The sequence below is a fragment of the Tubulanus polymorphus genome, chromosome 1 (assembly GCF_964204645.1).
Source record: "Tubulanus polymorphus chromosome 1, tnTubPoly1.2, whole genome shotgun sequence".
Taxonomy (NCBI): Eukaryota; Metazoa; Nemertea; class Palaeonemertea; order Tubulaniformes; family Tubulanidae; genus Tubulanus; species Tubulanus polymorphus.
The window spans coordinates 18,662,871-18,680,344 of record NC_134025.1 but is presented as its reverse complement, the minus strand read 5'-3'; the positions used below and the strand labels follow the sequence as shown (position 1 = coordinate 18,680,344).

The window sequence follows — 17,474 nt, the reverse complement described above, 5'->3', positions numbered from 1 at the left end:
AAGGAGTCGCATGTGTTCTACTTTCTGCGACGCGACACGACTGTCACAACCAACCTACGTGCTTTTGCGAGTGGCAGAAACTAGTCGTACACAATCGTATCACAACCGACTAGCACCGAAACTTGCGATGCAACACGAGGATCGCATCGCGTCACAAGGCCGACCTACGTCCGGTTTTAAGTTACTGCGGAGCCCCAGAAATATCTTTTTTTTTTCGTTCAAAAGACCTTTCGCTTGAAAATTCTTTCGTCAGAACAAAATTTATTTGGTTCCAACCAATAATATTCTTTTCGATTGAACCAATTTGAAAAAATTGTTAGAACAAAGTTGAACAAACTTTTTTTGTCCAAACGAAAGGTTTTTCGTTCGAACAATCGTCCGATCGAACAGAATCCTTTTAATTTGAACAGAATTTTCTTTCAGAACATTAAGTTTTTCGTTCGAGCAAGTATATTGTAAAAAGTGTTTTCTCCGAACCAAAAGTATTGAGTATTTCGTTCAATCGAACAGAATTGTTTTCATTCAAACATCCGTTCGAAAAAATTTTTTTCGCTCAACCAAATTTTTTTGCCAGGACAAAAAGCTTTTCATTTCAACAATAACAGCTTTTCATTCGAACACATTTTTTTGTCAGAATGAAGAGATTTTTCGTTCAAACAAAAAGCGTATTGTTGGACCAAACTGAATTGTTTACACTCGAACAAGAGTTTCTTGTCGGAACATTAAGTTTTTTGGTTGAACAGCGTGTTAAGTTCGTTTTGGAAATTTACTCGGTCTGGTATTTTTTGGATTACTGTGTATGTCATTTGTCAGGACATTAAACAGAAGACGACTTAGGATACTGTACTAGTTAGACCGACTTGAGATGAGGCGTTCCGTTGATTTCGGCTACAAGTTTTCGTTCAGAGATAACTGCTGAGCCATTTGGGCGACCTATCATTGATTCTGTTTCCTAATAGCCGGTTTAGTAATGGCTTTTGTTGTGCCTATCAAATGCTTTGTCGAACTGTTGAACAGGATTCTAAGACTGTGCAGAAAACCCGTTATCGCTGCTTTGCAGCTATATTTATTATTATTTTCTTCCACACTATTTTTACTAAAAGAACAAAGGCTTTGTTACCTTGCCGCTGTTGTCGATACAATCCGTCTGATATCATTCAGCTCACTTCGATCTACAAATACTCCGTGCGTATTTTAAAGAATCATCGTTACAAAAGCACTGTCGGGCAGTAAAATCGAAAATTGAGCCCCATTCAAAGAGCCGACATCTTTTTCTAAGTCCTCTTTCAGAAATCTACCGCACGTTTCTTGTCACATCAATTATCAATTCAAGCATAAATTAACAAACTTATTACCCAAAGATTGCACATTCTGTCGCGGTTTTTAAAAACTAATTTTAATAATAGCCCATTTTCCTCATCAAATCGTATTACCGATATACAGGAAATTTACTACTTTAGATTTTAAAAGCACTGTCAAACCGTAAACATCGACGAATCGACGTGTGTAACTACGTCGTCGTTCCGGGGATCCGCTGCGAGTTTCACCTCATCATGAGAATCAAATCAGAGTACAAATTAATTTATTACTACCAGTGATTTGGCTGCGGGCGTCAAGCAGTTATTTTAGCAATACCTATTTTTCTTTATCAAATTAACCGTTTATTTACTAAGATAAATCATAAGTGTACCGGGGAGTCGTAGGCCTAAACGAAACACGCCGAAGTGATATGGCGGAGAAAAAAAAGTTATGTCGACGAGGTATCAAAATAAAAGAATATATTACTTTATTCGGCCGCAGGCTTCAACCTCTATATCAATACGATCAATACTCTATATTTCTTACAGTACATACCGATCATTGTCAAATGCAAGGTATTTACTTAATTTACTTAATACAAGTATATAACACAATCCTTTCCGTATGCTGGACTCACACTTGACATTCGGAGTAAGCGTTCGCTGTGGGGGAAAGGGGATCATTCGCTGTGTCGCTTGAAGTGTTTATCAAGTTTGACGCGGCTTTAGGCGTACCGATACTGAGCTTTACTGTCTCAAACAAACACAGTATAATTGTTGCGTTTATTAACGGACTCAACGGATTGAACTTCAAAACAAAATTTACGATATTTAGGTGGGTTGTTGTTCAATAGGCCTACGACCAATCTGTCCGGATGTTAGGCCTACGCGTATACATAGGCCTACATAGGCTAGTAGCCTCTACTAGGTTAAGCGTTCGCTGTGGGGGAAAGGAGATCGTTCGCTGTGTCGCTTGGTGTTTATCGAGTTTTACGCGACCTTTTGGCTTTAGTATGGTGGCTGATAAGGGCCATGCGTAAAAAAACACGAATATGCAAATGAGGGCGACATTATGACGAAACGACAAAACTAAAATAACGCGACAAAACAATTATTTTGGTTTTGTCGCCCGCGACAATTCATTATTTTGGTTTTTTCGCCCGCGAGAATTCATTATTTTGGTTTTATCGCCCGCGACAATTCATTAATTTGGTTTTGTCACCCGCGACAATTCATTATTTTGGTTTTATCGCCCGCGACAATTCATTATTTTGGTTTTGTCACCCGCGACAATTCATTATTTTGGTTTTATCGCCCGCAACAATTCATTATTTTGGTTTTGTCATCCGCGACAATTCATTATTTTGGTTTTATCGCCCGCGACAATTCATTATTTTGGTTTTGTCACACACGACAATTCAATATTTTGGTTTTATCGCCCGCAACAATTCATTTTTTTGGTTTTGTCGCCCACGACAATTCAATATTTTGGTTTTATCGCCAACGACAATTCATTATTTTGGTTTTATCGCCCGCGACAATTCATTATTTTGGTTTTATTGCCCGCGACAATTCATTAGTCTGGTTTTGTCGCCCGCGACAATTCAATATTTTGGTTTTGTCGCCCGTGACAATTTAAGATTTTGGTTTTATCGCCTGCGACAATTCATTTTTTAGGCCACTTGGGACTTTAGTCCCAGCGGGCTATTGCGTTCACTTTTCGTCCGTCGTCGTCCGTCCGTTCGTCCGTTAGTAGCGTCCGTCCGTAGACGGAATCCAGTTATTTTGGGAAGTTTTGAAGACGCTTCAAGGTAACGTCTTGATATTTGGGTTACACGTGTATCTACCCTAGACACATCTTCAGCCCAAAAACTGGCCCTGTCAGAATCAAGATGGCTGACTGGCAGCCATTGTTGTTCGCCAAAATCAGCACTTTTTACACATTTTTGAACTTTTTGAGGGAAATTTTGAAGACGCTTCGATCAATTACCTTGATCTTTCGATATATATGAATCCCCCCAGGGCCCATCAACGAAACAAAAATTGGGTCGGTCGTACTCAAGATGGCCGTCCTATGACCTTTTTAGTGCCCAAAAATGTTAATTTTTGCCCGAATTCTGAGTCCTGTAGCTTCCTACTGGTTTACCATTTCTCATTGCAATTTGTGATGGGTATTCTTTGGAAAGGGATGTTTTATACCTCAGACAGGTATTTTTCATCAGCCAATTATGACGCAATTGGCGGCCATCTTGGTGTCACCAGTACTCATTCGTAAGTGGGAAAAAGTTTTTCCACATTATATTGATACCTAAGCGTATTTTGCTACCACAATCAATTAGAAAGTTGTAGCTCATAACGTGTTCTATGATTGTGGTGAGTTTCAAGGTAATTGGATTTCGTATATGGCCACCAGGGGGCGTTGAATAATACAATATCTTAGCATTTCTTTATTATATTCGTACCTATGCATATTTTGTAACCACAATCAATTGGAAAGTTGTAGCTCATGACATCATCTATGATTGTTGTGAGTTTTAAGGATATTAGTTTTTCTATATGGTCACCAGGGGGCGTTGAATAGTAGAATAACTTAGTATTTCCTTATTATATTGGTACCTAGGCATATTTTGTTACCATGATCAATTGCAAAGTTGTAGTTCATGACATGTTCTATGATTGTGGTGAGTTTCGAGGTCATTGGGTTTTGAATATGGTCACCAGGGGGCGTTGAATAGTAGAATGACTTAGTATTTCCATATTAAATTGGTAACGAGTCATATTTTGTTATCACAATCAATTACAAAATCGTAGCTGCTGACATGTTCTATGATTTTGGTGAGTTTCAAGGTCGTTGGTTTTTGTAAATGGTCACCAGGGGGCGTTGAATATTGAAATTGTTAGATTGTTGAGCATTTGAAACCATTTCCCAAGTGGGCATGGTGTCCCTGGACCCCTAGTTTGGTTTTGTCGCCCGCGACAATTCAATATTTTGGTTTTATCGCCAGCGACAATTGATTATTTCGGTTTTATCGCCCGCGACAATTCATTATTTTGGTTTTATCGCCCGCGACAATTCATTTTTTTGGTTTTGTCGCCAATTTTGAAGTCGATTAATCTGATATAGTGTCGAATATTAAGGTCATTTTGGCAGATTCTTTTTTTTTTAAAGTGATATTAAAGCGATCATTCAAGTGATCCTACTTACTGAAAGATCACATATTTCTTTATCTTAAGATGTACGGAAGCTTATATGTCAAAAGCGATAAAGGGCCTCGAGTAGTCGCGTTCCAACTCGACAAATCGCTATATTTATGTCGACATATTGCGATATATCGCGTCAAGTCGACATGAATATGTCGACATAAATATGTCGACATATCGTGACGTTTTCACGACAAATTTCGCTTTTTTGCCCATTTTCCACGGGACAAGCCGTCATTTGAAGACACGTCTAAATGTAAGATGAGGACACCAGTGATATGACGACTGAGTTTCAAGTCGTCATGAATATGTCGACTTGTCGCGAGGAAAGTGGTCGAGAGAACGAAATATGTCGTCAAAACTTCACGATATATCGACATATTTATGTCGATTTGACGCGATATATCGCGGTATGTCGACATAAATATGGTGACGCGAACGCGACATCTCGAGGCCCTTTATCGCTTCCGTATATATGGGACCCGTAAAAAACCGAAATTATGTCGAACAAACTAATATATCGCGATTTATCGACATAATTAAGTCGATATATCGTGTTAATATCATGATAAATCGTTATACGGATCAGGCCTTTCACCCATGTCGACGTCTGTATCTCAACATAACCGCGTACCGTCGTCATAATTATCACTCCTTTAGCTAAAATGTCGTGATACGTATGGCAATTTATTGAGACAATATCGCAAAAAGTCGACATAAAAATCACAACATTTTAAATAAGGTCTTCCTAGTTACATCGATATATTGAGATAGTTAACCTAATTTCAATAAGGGGACGCATACTTAATGATGTTTAATGTCAGATGAATATGAAAGAAGAAATGGAAGTTGGCAGAAAAATTAAAATGACTTTATCATCACCAGAATCTGGTGGACATATTGAATGTTGGGGTTCAAGTAGAATGAGCCCAAATGCTGGGGCACAATAATAGTGTTCGGTACATGGTCGATGAACTAAATAGGTCAATCAATACTTTGTCACAATGGATTTGCGGTATATTTTGGATTACTGTGTCATTTGTCAGGACATTAAACAGTAGACGACTTAGGATACTACCTAGCGCGACTCCACTAGTTAGACCGACTTATTCCAAGGTGAGGCGTTCCGTTGATTTTGGCTATAAGTTTTTCGTTCAGAGATAACTGCTGAGCCATTTGGGCGACCTATCATTGATACTGATTCCTAATAGCCTGGTTAGTTAGTAATGGCTGATGTTGTGCCTTATCAAATGCTTTGTCGAAATCCACCGATGAACAGGATTCTAAGACAGCAGAAAACCTGTTATCGCTGCTTTGCAGCTATATTTTTAATATTTTTTCATATTGTGAAAAATATTTTTTTGAAAATATGAAATAGTTTCCCTGCTGCGCCTACCTGTACCCTACGAAATTTTGGACGTAGACCATAAACAAATGTTTATCTTTGGTTTTATTTGACTACAAAATAATTCTTTAAGAAAGATGAGATATAATATTAATTTCTAGAACTTTGAAGTCATGAATTAAAAAGATTTTCAAGCAATGCCCTTACTCCAAACAACCTCCCGCTTTCAAGTTAAACCACACTTTGCCCATGGGCAATTTATTTTAGCATAGCGGCTTGCTATGCTACGGCACTTTACCGCCACGCAAACTAAAGATATGCCATGCTTTATAATAATGTTAATGATAAAATTAAATTGTATTTACGGATATGAGAACATGGAACTATTTAATGCACGTAAGCCTCCCAATATACGGCAGAAAAGTTCCTCGAACAAACTACTGACGTTAGCTGCTGCATGAAAATTACCGAATTTTAACTAGTTACTTATGGCCCCCAAATGCTGTGAAAATGCATCTCAGCACCTAGAAATATAAAATTTCTTTGGGGGAGTGCCCCCGGACCCCCCTACCTGATGTGGGCTCGCGTCTTAAGCGCTTGTGGCGCCAAGCTTTCATTTAGAACCAGCGAGAACACTGAAAGTTAATAATAATTTTGATTGGGAAAATGATCGTTTACCGCATACATATGCCCCCTGGCGGAATGGCTGGAGATACACTAACTTATATCTATGAGCGATCATCTCGATGATTGCTCGTAGCATACAGCGTCATACAATAGGTATATAATACAAAGTCACAACGCTACTGTTTGTTCTGATTCTGAGGCAGCTAACATTCTTATTTCATCTAAGAGATAGGCTATTTACACGAAAAAGCCCCTTATAAAAATTTTTTGGAAGGCATTTTAGGGGGTGGCTAGCCACCCTATTCACCCCCTAGATCCGCCCCTGTAACCGGGTGGTAAGCACTTGAAATGGAGACTTCCCATTAGCTACAGTAACTTGTTGATAATGTTTATAGTGAGCAAGGGTGGCTCACAACGGTAAATGTAGGTCACACACTTTGAAATCTGACAAATTTATACAAATTTTTATATAAAGTTCTGAAGTAATTTTAAATGATCCAATTAAAATTTTACAATAAAACATTTACTTTCACGTTTCTAAAAAATTCTTTTAATTTTCTTTTCATTGGGTGCTTGTGATAGCAACCATTTGAAAAATCTCAGTATGAACGTTTATATTTTTCAGTTTATCTGAAACTTTAAAACCGCTTTTCTGTTAAATAAATTCTGAATTGAAGACTGGTTCCCTGTCTATTCAAAGAGCCAGAGGGCGGTAGTCTATGGTGGCAATATAAACTTTATCGGATGATCGAAGTAGATTGTCATTTGAAGGAAATGCAACTTATTCTTGCTTAATGTCTTAATTATTTAAAAAGAAAAATCGTGGCTCCTATCTATTTTCGTGTTCGCATCTCTTCACCTGAAGCCACTCAAGTTAGTCACATTTTTTCTTTCAGTGTAAATTGTTCTATACAGCTAAATTATTTCAACACAATCCGATAGTAATCTAGCAATTATCAACATGATGATAGATTCCGTTAAGACACCACAATATTCAAATAACAACCAACCAAAAGCTTGTACTAACTTCGTCCACGTCTACAACATAACCATTCCTATCCCCAGTCCCCGTGTGTAACATTTCATGTAATGATATAAGACAACACTGATCATTTACCTCTTTAAAAAGTAATCAGTTCAAAGTTCGATTAATTCTACTACAGAAATACAAAACCACCACCATATCAGCAACCCCTCTTTTAGAATTTCTCTCTTGTTACCCATTTTTGAACGTTTTGCGGAGAATTTGTGAAAACAAAAGAGCTGGCAGAGCAACTAACAAAGACTGTATCAAGCATATCTACTTGTAATTCCCCAAGTTTTGCATATCAGTGATGCTGCTAGGCAGAAAACCCATTATCACTGCTTTGCAGACTATATTCTATGGATATTGTTGCTTTATATTCAGGGTTATGTATCGCGACAAGCACTTTATGCCTGTTCGACCTGTACCTCATCAAACATGCCTCCTGCTGGAATTTGCCTTGCTTGTAGTCTTGAATGTCATGATGGTCATGAGTTATTTGAGCTGTATACCAAAAGGTAAGATGCTCCCAGTGATGCTATCATTTTAGAATTCGCTCATAACATGAAGTTATATGAATTTGACATTTTTTCAGGAATTTTTGTTGTGACTGTGGCAATGGTAAATTTCCGAAGGAATCAAAATGCAAGTTTAACCCAGTAGGTGTCAAGCGAGTTTTATCGGATTGATTTTTAAAAATTGAGTGCCCGTGTATCAACCATATATGATGATATGAATTTGAATATTTTCAGGATAGAAAGCCTTTGAATTTAGAAAACGAGTATAATCAGAATTTTCATGGATTATATTGCTCCTGCTCTCGTCCATATCCAGATAGAGATGATGAGGTAGATCAGTGAATTTGAATCCGACAATTTTTAGCCCACTTGGGACTTTAGTCCCAGCGGGCTATTGCGTTCAGTTTTCGTCCGTCGTCCGTCCGTAGACAGAATCGAGTTATTTTGGGAAGTTTTGAAGACGCTTAAATGTAATGTCTTGATATTTGTGTTACACATGTATCTACCCTAGACACATCTTCAGCCCAAAAACTGGCCCTGTCAGAATCAAGATGGCCGACTGGCAGCCATTATTGTCTGCCAAAATCAACACTTTTTACACATTTTCGAATTTTTGGAGGGAAATTTTGAAGACGCTTTGATCAATTTCCTTGATCTTTAGGGTGTATGTGAATCCCCCCAGGGCCCATCAGCATAACTAAAATTGGGTCAATCGGACTCAAGATGACCGTCCTATGACCTTTTTAAGTGCCCAAAAATGTCAATTTTGGCCCGAATTCTGAGTCCTGTAGCTTCCTACTGGTTTGCCATTTCTCATTGCAATTTGTGACGGGTATTCTTTGAAAGGGGATGTTTTAAACCTGTGACAGGTATTTTTGATCAGCCAATTATGACGCAATTGGCGGCCATCTTGGTGTCATCAGTACTCATTCGTAGGTGGGAAAAAGTTTTTCCACATTATTGATACCTTTGCGTATTTTATTTCCACAATCAATGAGAAACTTGTAGCCCATAACGTGTTTTATGATTGTGGTGAGTTTCAAGGTCATTGGTTTTTGTATATGGCCACCAGGGGGCGTTGAATAATACAATATCTTAGTATTTCTATATTATATTCGTATTAATGCATATTTTGTAACCACAATCAATTGCAAAGTTGTAGCTCATGACATCATCTATGATTGTGGCAAGTTTTAAGGCCATTAGTTATTCTATATGGTCACCAGGGGTCGTTGAATAGTAGAATAACTTAGTATTTCCGTATTATATTGGTACCTAGGCATATTTTGTTACCACGATCAATTACAAAGTTATGGTTCGTGACATGTTCTATGATTGTGGTGAGTTTCAAGGTCATTGGGTTTTGAATATGGTCACCAAGGGGCGTTGAATAGTAGAATAACTTAGTATTTCCATATTAGATTGGTAACGAGGCATATTTTATCACAATCAATTACAAAATCGTTGCTGCTGACATGTTCTATGATTGTGGTGAGTTTCAAGGCCATTGGTTTTTGTATATGGTCACCAGGGGGCGTTGAATATTGAAATTGTTAGATTGTTGAGCATTTGGAAGCACGTCCCAAGTGGGCATGGTGTCCCTGGACCCCTAGTTTTGCTTTGGAGTTTTCGGTACATTTTTAAGCAATCTTAAAGGGTATATGGTAAAAATTACGGTTTTATGAATGGGTGATTAAAAATTGAAATTGGGTCTATTTTCATGACGTGTAATGAAAAATTCTAGCGTAGTTGCAATTCTTTAAGAAAATGTGGTGAAAGAATCTTAAACCTGTTGATTTTATCATTGGAAACTAAAAATTGGAGTAATAGCACATGCTGCCAGTTCTGCGAGTTATTAGACATGCCAAACATGCTATAAATAGCTCTGCATACCACAGCCTGCTGGTGTGACCTGACAAACACACAATTTTCAACATGTACTCAAAACTATATATCTATTAGCTTGAGCCCGAGAGCCATTGTCGCCTGTGGCATGTGTATAGTGGAATTCTGATCAAGAAATTCCCCATGAAATAACACACTGATGGTCTGATACATTGTTTTTGAAGGAAATGTCTATGTCTTGTGCTGCCAGCGGGAGGCACTTAACATTTATTGACTCCAAGTAATGCATAATGTAGTATGAAGTCAATATATTAATGAACGCAATATTGGCTGTATATTTGCATTTACATGTCTATTTTTAGATTGAGGATGAAATGATTCAGTGTATCATGTGTGAGGATTGGTATCATGGAAGGGTATGTATTTTGATTTATATTCATTTAGAAATAGAAACTTCAGAAAATTATACATTAATATTTCTATTTCTATTAAAGCATTTGGGAAATATTCCAGAAAATGCGGATTATGATGAAATGATATGCAATGGCTGTATGACAAGATACAATTTTCTCTGGTATTACAGTGTACAAGGCAATGGTATGTGCAATTTTTGGTTAAACCCATAGAAATTAATTTCTCGCTTATTAAAATAAGTTTCAAGGAACCAATCAGAGCCAAGTCTGGTCTCTGATAAGGATAATACAGATATAATAAGCAGCTGTTCACCTGAAACCCATCGCCACAGTATCATCGTCTTAAATACACTATTTTAAAAATCTTGATTAAGTCAGTTTAGGCCGAAAAGAAATGATGCCTTGTTTCTCATGATTTTGAAATCCCGCTCGCATCGGAAAAAATCACCGGCAAATTAGCGATAAAATTAAAGTCCGCCCTCCAGGAGGCTCCCGCATCATTGCTTGAAAATAAATATTTTTTTATAAATCTGCCCGCCTGCATTGGTATAAAGCATATCGTCATCTTTTTATCATTTTTGGCTCGCGTTGGCGAGCGTATGTCAATGGTTTGGCCGATTGATAATCATTCGTATGCCTATGAGCTATTTATAGCACACTCAAACGTAATGTCAGTAGCCTGTAATTTCACTACTAATGGGCGAATTAAATGGATTAAACAAAAATATATTTAATATTTTATTTTCCAAAATAATACATGTGAAAATTCAATGCTATTTGCGTCGGAACAACTTCATATCGCCAAGATCCGACGCTTTGTTCGGTAGTTATGGGCTTTCAATTCATGATTGAATAGGTTGATATACATCATTTCTAGCGCGAATACTGATATTCAAGGCGTATGATATAACGATTTATTGTGTACGATGTGTTCAATGATTCATCTAGTTTTGATATCCCGTGTGTTAGGTAACGTTGCATCAAGATATCTGACGAAAATGTGGTTTAAAAATGCGGAAATTTACTATTGAGTTCGCCACACGGCTGATTTGAGGGATGAGTCTGATAGTTACACGACTGGAATACTTGTTTTATCATCATTAACCTCTTCATTACCACTTGTGACGTATATTTACGTTGCAAATAATGACCTTCTCTCACCATGCGTGACGTATATTGACGTCGCAGATATGTGTTTATTGCAATTGCTGGTGTGGTGAGCCATTGCACCGCTGGTGTGTAGCCGTACTGTAGGCTTGTCTGCCTCAATTTAGTTCCAATTTTTACTCATAGATGGAGGATTAGTAACTCTAACAGCCTCTAATACCGATTTTATTTGAATTGATTGATGCCATTGGGTTCGAATCCTGGTGAGGTAGGTTACATTATCTGCGGTAGTGAAGAGGTTAATTGAAGTTATTTCATTAATGTTCGCATTAGCAATCCGTTTTGGAGCCTGATTATTGTAACAGCGATGAGCGTTCGCGTTGAAAACAGTCCTGTACAGTTGCATAGGCAATATCGCCTTATACTCTCGTGTTCAGTGCGTATTTGTATCAGTTATAGAGTACGCGCGCCACGGTGTAGGTGGCGTGTAACAACGATTTGTCTGAGTGAAGATGTAAGCTACATAAAGCAATCCTATAGTGAAATCATTAAAAATCATGTCAGTCGATAAACTTTGTTTCGTCACTAACCGGCACTGGCCTCAAATTTGAAGACCTTGGGAGCTTCTGTCCTGATTGGTCCGTATGATAATGAAAAACCTCCGATGAAACCCAGGCTCTCACCAAGTTTGTACCGAATCTTATCGGGTCACTCAAAGATTAAGTTGTTTTAATTTACGTCATTCAAGGTATGTATTTGAATTATGACCATTTGTTGACCCATATCAATTTTTCGAAGATTTCATTCTCGTTAAAAGTCATTCCTTTTTAGCCCACTTGGGACTTTAGTCAAGGCTTCTTTTTTTGGCCTTATGGAAGGACTTTCTCAAATATGCAGCAGAAAATGCACTTTTGACAATTGTGTAAGGGTTGGGTAAAATAGCGTTTTCGCTTGTCCTTGCTGCAGAAGTGGTTGTTGTGATATGCTAATCAGCCATGTACTTGCCAATTCAATTATATTTTTTCAACTAGCGTTCTCTAATTCGTTTTCGTTTTGTTCCGACTGCATTCGACACTCGTTAGGGACGAATATCCATACTGCATGTATTTTACCATGTAGTCATCCACATACAAGAAGTTGCACTCGAAAAGAAGGGAGCTGCTATTAATACGTTCGTGCATTCAATGTGCAGACAGGTTGATTTGAACCGCGGTAGTAACTAGTTTGATTTGCGTTTCTATTTTGTTTTTTCAAAAATGAAAAAACGAAAACGCACATGTCTCCGACGAACGCCGGATGCGTTATGATTTATGTTACTTTTAGGCTGTACCGTACTAGGAATCCATCACGTAGTTGAATCAATACCTCACGAGCTCTCTTCTCGTATGTTTGTACACACAGCTAAAACAGCACATTGTGATCAAAAAAGAACCTCGCTTTTTTCAATTTTTTCAGGTAAAATTACCAACTTAAAAAAAGAAAACACGATCAGCGTATAAAAGTGCAGTGTTGAGATGTTCACGTAATTTTGAAATCAGCAATTTCATTTGATAGCGAAAACTTCGTTTGGCTTAAGAAGTGAAAGAAATGCAATAGGCTGTAATTTTAGTTTCACATACTTCCCTACTTTGTTGAGTAAATTGTTTATATAGGTTATCAAAAACCCAACAACAGCTATCAGTCAGCAGGTCAATTACACTGGCTAACTAGACAGTGATTGATGAATGAATGAACAAACTGCATTAATAGTAATAAACTTAGCGCCACAATACAATCTATGAGACTTTATTTCAAGGTGCCAATAAAATAATACGCAAAAATGTAAGGTGTTTGAACTTTGCTGAATCGATGAACCAATGATCATTTAAGATAATTATCTCTTTTACAAACTCTTTTTTACAAATTATCGTAAAATAATTACTAATATGTGGCACCATATTCGACGACAGAAGTGCATTCAGAGTAAGAATAACGTTTCCAATACTTGAATTCCGATGCGAATGCGGGCTAGAACCAACAAAGGTACCGATTTAAGGTGCAGATATACAGGGAATCCTTATCATAGCGACCAACACGGTTGTATATCGCTTCTGTGCCGAAAAGTGAATAATTTTCAACCTAAACAACTACAGGACCTGAAGAAGTCGAATAAAATACTCTAATCCGTTAACTGTAGATAAATGAAGAAATTCCACCATAGAATTTTGTATCATGAAATTTATTAAAGTTAAACCACATCGTTTCAGCTGTTGACTGACAGCCATCTGACTAAAAGCCCTTCTCACTAAGAATGTCTACATTCCACCTGATGATGGCTATTAGTCCAAAGTCGAAAGGTTGCGGTTTCACTTAATGAAATCTTGAATACCATACAAAGTTTCTTATTGATATTAAATTTGATCAAATATTTGATCAAATATGGGCTCGATTTAGATGATTTCTTTACAATGTTTAAAATCCACATGGTTATATATAGCATATCATGTTTAAAAAAACAATGATGCAGCGAAATTAGAATTCAGGGAAATTCGAACACATCGTAATTTAAGATGCAAAGACATCCAGGCCCCCGTTGAAAATAATATTTAATGGAGGCTGTGTCCCGTAGGGATCCAAGCACCCAGAAAAAAGATCAAAATTTAATGAAATTAGGTAGAATGAGGATGAAATGGAAACGCAAAATGGGAGTAATCTGTCCGCTGTAGAAGTTTTAGATACATCAGTTTGATTCATTAACTTCAAAGAATTGTGCTTTAAATGACTTAAGACCAGAATTGGATTTGCGTTCAATAGCCATTAAAAGTGATTTCCTTAAATCTGTTTATTAGAGTGTGGACTGTTGGAGCATTTTTGATTGAGGAATTTTGAGTTTGCAAGATAATTGGTGTTTTTCCAAGAAAAGATCTATTATATAAACTTGATGAATAGGCAGCAACTCTCGCATAGTCTCTTTGTCTAGTATTATAGTTGTGATTGAATGAGTTTTTTTGAAAGATAGCAAGAATGGGCCGAGGAAGGCTAGTTTTAGTATATCTATAGCCAGTTTTAACCAATTCCAGTTTGATCAAGTCTTCAAGCTTCAAGATTTTCATAGATTTGAATAATGGATTAGATGTTGCTCGGGAAGTAGAATTGGAAATCGTTCGTACTGCTCGCTTCTGTAATTTGAATAAGTGGTCTAAATTTTTCTTTGTTATGAGTGGAGCCCACAAATTCAGACAATACATTAAGTGGCTATGCACATAACTGAAATAGAAAATCTTCTTTATCCATTGTGGAACAAAATTTTTTATACATTTAATTAAATACAGGTTTTTGTTGATTTTTGAAATTATACTTCGGACATGCTCTTCAAAAGTTAAGTTCTCGTCAATATTAAGTCCTAGTAAAGTAAAGCTAGTCACCCTCTTTATTGTGTCATTTCCAAATTTTAGTTCTATATCGTCGAAATTTACTTTAAACGAACTTGGTTTAAATAGCATGTATGCTGTTTTGCTGATATTCAAGGTTAATTTATTTGCTTTAAACCAGTCAATAATAGAAATTAAGTCAGATTTGACATTTTGCACAAGTAATCTCAAGTTTTTTCCACTTGCTACTAGTGTACTGTCATCTGCAATAGATTTACAATACTTTAGGGACCCCGACAAATCATTTGTATAAATAATAAAAAGCAGTGGCCCTAAAATTGAGCCCTGTGGTATTCCATAGTCGACATTTTTAATACGAGACTTAGAATTTCTAAATTCAACAAACATTTTTCGATTTTTCAGGTAACTTGTGAACCATTTTAGGGCTGTTCCCCGAATTCCAAGATATGATAGTTTAGATAAAAGAATGTCAATGTCTAGTAAATCGAATGCTTTCGAAAGATCTAGATATATACTTTACATAAATTGTTTAGAATCAATGCTGTCTATGGCATGACTCAAGAATTCTGATAGGGCATCGCAGGTCTAGTGATTTTCTCTAAATCCGTATTGACTTGGATAAAGTAAACTAAATCTTTTAATGAAAGTATATAGCCGTTTGTGTACTATTCTTTCAAGAACTTTTGATAAAACTGGCAAAAGAGAAATAGGTCTGTAATTATTCATATCGTCCTTACTTTTATTTTTGTATATAGGAATAACTTTGGCAATTTTCATGCTGGTAGGGAAGTGACCTTCAGCCATTGACTTATTGAATACTACAGTAAGTGGTTCAGCTATTTCATGGCCAATGGACCTGATCAAAATATTGTTCAAATCATTGTGTCCACAGCTGGATTTACTTGGGAGATTGTGAATGACTTTTAATACCTCGTTAGGATCTGTGGGGAAGAGAAAAATAGAAGATTCATTACGGTTTCGAAGATATTTGTCAAAAGATTTATTTGAAATGGGAATTTTTGAGGCGTACGATTTACCCACCGTACTAAAAAAATCCATGGACCTGATCAAAATATTGTTCAAATCATCGTGTCCACAGCTGGATTTACTTGGGAGATTGTGAATAACTTTTAATACCTCGTTAGGATCTGTGGGGAAGAGAAAAATAGAAGATTCATTACGGTTTCGAAGATATTTGTCAAAAGATTTATTTGAAATGGGAATTTTTGAGGCTTACGATTTACCCACCGTACTAAAAAAATCATTGAATGAATTACTTATTTCAAGTGGTTCATTGATAACCCTCCCACCCACTGAATCGGAAGTAATACTGGTTTTATTTTGTTTCCCAATGATTATTTTTAAGAAGCTCCAAAGTTGTTTGGCATTATCTTTATATGTTAGAATTCTTTTGGTGTAATATGCCTTTTTAGCTCGACGTTTGATGTAGTTCAGATTATTACGATAATTTAAATACGCAATATAACGAGGATCGGTTTTATTTAAGCCAATGACTTTTCTATAGATTATATCTTTCTTTCTGGTAGCTTTACATAAGCCTGTTGTCATACATGGCTCAATGATAACAGTTTTTTTATAGGTGTTTGATATACAGGGGGAAATGTCATCTAATACAGTTTTAATGCTTTCAATGATATGATTGTATCCCTCTTCGCTACTTAGATTATTTATTTGGTTCCAGTCCTTTCTCAAAAGGGAATATCTGATATGAAAATTTTTTTTTTCAGATAGATCTCTATAAGTATATTGATGAGTAATTGTTTTAGGGGTATGACTTTTAAGTTTAATAGATACAAGGCACGGTAGGTGATCAGATAAGTGTGAGGTCAAGATGAAACTTTCATAATCCAATAACTCATGAGATAGATAAATATTGTCAATTAGAGTAGCTGTTGAATGAGTTATGCGAGTTGGCTTAGTTATTGTTGGCAGAAGATTATGATCAAAATTTGATTGGAGAAATTCCGCTGTATTTCTGTGACAGTTGGTTTTTATTAGGTCTAGATTTTGATCCATTCCTAAAATTTTCAATTTATTTTCTAATTCAATTTTATACAATGGAAGCAGGAAGTGAGAGGGTTAATAAAGGACACCACACTCAGTGAGTTGACGTGCCTCCGTGCGATCCGTTCATCTTTAAGAGGAGCAGCTTTACGAGTGTTGACTATCTTATACCAGGACGATGATGAGTTGACACCTATGAGAATTCTAGACAAGATGGAGCTGATGTACGGGGAAGTTTTAGACCCTGAGGAGATTTTCGTGAAGTTTCACCAGTGCATACAACTAGAGGACGAAAACATTGCTATATATGCTAGTCGTCTTGAGGAGATTGCTGCAAAAGTAAAAGCTACTGGGGGAGGCTCCGTGCCGGTGACTGACAATATGCTAAAAATACAGTTCTGGAGAGGCCTGTAAGGAGTACAACTTCAGGAAACTAGTTACCATGGCCCGGAAAGTTGAAAGCGAATCACCTCGGAATAAAAGGAAAACTTTCGTAAACCAGACCAAGGTAAACGAAACAACCAAATCGGAAGAGATGCAAATGATCCTTAACAAACTTCGTAAGATGGAAGGAGAAATGAACAAAATGAGACTGGAACTAGAGCAACGGACCTGGAGACCATCGAGGTGGAGGAATGGTGGTCCACAGAATCGACCTCCCACGGTTCCGGTGGAAGAGAGAACATGTTACAGGTGCGGA

At 37.0% G+C, this 17,474-nt stretch overlaps 1 protein-coding gene across 1 annotated transcript in view; it reads left to right on the top strand.

The window, feature by feature from the left end:
- LOC141908246 (uncharacterized) overlaps positions 1 to 17,474 on the top strand; it is a 158,309-nt gene that overhangs the window by 13,557 nt on the left and 127,278 nt on the right. The window contains exons 2-6 of the mRNA XM_074798233.1: positions 7,880 to 8,013; positions 8,091 to 8,154; positions 8,248 to 8,343; positions 10,221 to 10,274; positions 10,353 to 10,455. Of these exons, the coding sequence (XP_074654334.1) occupies positions 7,880 to 8,013; positions 8,091 to 8,154; positions 8,248 to 8,343; positions 10,221 to 10,274; positions 10,353 to 10,455 (451 nt within the window). The remainder of the gene's footprint in view (positions 1 to 7,879; positions 8,014 to 8,090; positions 8,155 to 8,247; positions 8,344 to 10,220; positions 10,275 to 10,352; positions 10,456 to 17,474) is intronic.